The sequence below is a fragment of the Acinonyx jubatus genome, chromosome D1 (assembly GCF_027475565.1).
Source record: "Acinonyx jubatus isolate Ajub_Pintada_27869175 chromosome D1, VMU_Ajub_asm_v1.0, whole genome shotgun sequence".
Taxonomy (NCBI): domain Eukaryota; kingdom Metazoa; phylum Chordata; class Mammalia; order Carnivora; family Felidae; genus Acinonyx; species Acinonyx jubatus.
In genome coordinates this window covers 14708600-14711173 of record NC_069390.1, presented here as the reverse complement: position 1 = coordinate 14711173, position 2574 = coordinate 14708600, and the positions used below count along the sequence as shown (strand labels likewise).

The window sequence follows — 2574 nt, the reverse complement described above, 5'->3', positions numbered from 1 at the left end:
GTGAAAGCGTGGACATCAGCATTAAAAAACAAAAAGTTTCCCAAATGATGACAATACATAAAAAACTGAGAAGCATTGATTTATTTGTTGATGGAATTAGAACCACAAGAGTGAAATTCTGAATCAAGTCCACTGCTGTTGCTAAGTCACCATTTCCCCAACTTTCTCTGCAGATGAATACTTCCTCAGCTGTGTTTTTCTACGTTCACTGTGACCATGGAGTCGAATAGCAGTGTGAATGAGTTCGTTCTGTTTGGGTTAACACAGAGTGTTGTAAAGGGAAAAGTAGTGTTTGTGGTCTTCTTGTTTCTATACCTCGCAACCCTTTTGGCAAATTCACTTATTGTGATGACCATAAGATACAGCCGGACACTTGGGAGCCCCATGTACTTCTTCCTTTTCTACTTATCCTTTGCTGATGCCTGCTTCTCAACAACCACTGCTCCTAGGTTAATAGTAGATTCTGTATCTGAGAAGAAAGTCATCTCCTACAACGAGTGCATGACCCAGGTTTTTGCAGTTCACTTCTTTGGGTGCATGGAGATCTTGGTGCTTATCCTCATGTCCTTTGATCGCTATGTGGCCATTTGTAAGCCCCTGCGATACACTATCATCATGAGCCGGCATGTCTGTGGTACACTGGTGAATCTAGCCTGGGTCGTGTCTTGTATCCATTCTTCTGCACAGATTTTCTTGGCTTTGAAACTACCCTTCTGTGGACCCGATGTTATTGATCATTATTTCTGTGATATGCCACCTTTGTTGAAACTCGCGTGCATGGACACCTATGTAATCAATTTACTCATAGTTTTTAACAGTGGGGCTATCTGCATGGTGAGTTTCGTCGTCCTGCTTCTCTCTTATATTTTCATCTTACATTCTCTGAATAACCAGAGTGCAGAAGGAAGAAAGAAAGCCCTCTCTACGTGCACATCCCACATCATCGTTGTCATCTTATTCTTTGTTCCATGTATATTCACATATACTCGCCCTGTAACTACGTTTCCAGTGGATAAGATGGTGGCTGTGTTTTACACTATTGGGACACCCTTGCTCAACCCTCTGATTTATACTCTGAGAAATGCAGAAGTGAAGAATGCAATGAGGAAGTTATGGTGTGGCAAACTCTGACTTGATGTGGGAGAAAGCAGAGGACTCCAATTGCTAATTCTGTAACAAGGTAAATAAAATTGGATTAATAGAAAAGAGAAGATGTTTTCATCCTGACGTGGACAATTGAATTCTCTCCCAGTAGAACTTTTGGAGACATAGGCAGAATGACCACAGAGCACCGACCTGAATTATTTTAAGCCAATATCACAGAGTGCCAAAACATCTAGTACAGTGGTATTTATGGGAAGATAAGACCACTCTTCCCTTCTGCTGTCTGCATTGCAGCTTGTAGCCAGATTCTGTTGTATCTATAGCTTTAGCTCCCTCCTTCGTATATTATTCTGGTGTGTTTCTCTTTTCCATGTTTCTGACCTGTGTTGAAAAATTGGCCCCTAATTTTGACTGACCTATTTGGTTGGCAAATCGATTCTGACACTATCAGATCTGGATCTTGTCTTTTCTGGCTCAACAGTGAATATCACAAAGTCACTACAAGAAACTGAGGATCCCACAGGAGCATACATACCATCTAATTAAGCCTCTATTTGATGCTTGTCTTCTCTTTGTATCATCTTTAAAAATTGGCCCTTTTTGAAATTGTGGTTTATGTACACAATGGAGTACTACGTGGCAATGAGAAAGAATGAAAAATGGCCCTTTGAGCAATGTGGATGGAACTGGAGAGTGTGATGCTAAGTGAAATAAGCCATACAGAGAAAGACAGATACCATATGTTTTCACTTTTATGTGGATCCTGAGAAACTTAACAGAAACCCATGGGGGAGGGGAAGGAAAAAAAAAAGAGGTTAGAGTGGGAGACAGCCAAAGCATAAGAGACTCTTAAAAACTGAGAACAAACTGAGGGTTGATGGGGGGTGGGAGGGAGGGGAAGGTGGGTGATGGGTATTGAGGAGGGCACCTTTTGGGATGAGCACTGGGTGTTGTATGGAAACCAATTTGACAATAGACTTCATATATCGAAAAAAAATTGGTCCTTTTTTCCTTTTTTTTTTTTTTTTTGCCTTTTGGACATGTACAAGATAGGTCATGACTTTTTTTTTTAAAAGTTTATTTATTTATTTTTGAGAGAGGGGGCAGAGAGAGAGTGAGAGACAGAGAATCCCAAGCAGGCTCCTCACTGTCAGCCTGGAAACTGACGCAGGGCTTGATCTCATGAACAAGATCATGACCTGAACTGAAATCAAGAGTTTGACGTTTAACTGACTGAGCCACCCAGGCACCCCAAACAGGACAATTCTGCTTACAACAATATATTCATTGTATTAATCCATAATTACTCTCTATGTACTTTAATATCTTTTTTCTTTGTTCATCATGCTTCTCATTATTTGTTCATATTCTGAGTTTCATATATATTTGTGATATAAATCCATGGGCATTTCCCTAATCATCGGTTGGTGAATTGGTGACAGTTTTATACAATTGTGAGAGTTACATCAT

General features: G+C 40.2%; 1 protein-coding gene across 1 annotated transcript; it reads left to right on the top strand.

Annotated features, from left to right (window-relative positions):
* Window positions 1-216: 216 nt before the first annotated feature.
* On the top strand, window positions 217-1131 carry LOC106986221 (olfactory receptor 4C11-like). Its single transcript, XM_015084393.1, has one exon. It carries the CDS (start codon window positions 217-219, stop codon window positions 1129-1131), a length of 915 nt encoding a protein of 304 aa, XP_014939879.1.
* The last annotated feature ends 1443 nt before the right edge of the window (window positions 1132-2574 follow it).

Bases quoted from the DNA above. Each gene is read 5' to 3' on its own strand.
- LOC106986221 (XM_015084393.1), top strand. From the start codon at position 217: ATGGAGTCGAATAGCAGTGTGAATGAGTTCGTTCTGTTTGGGTTAACA.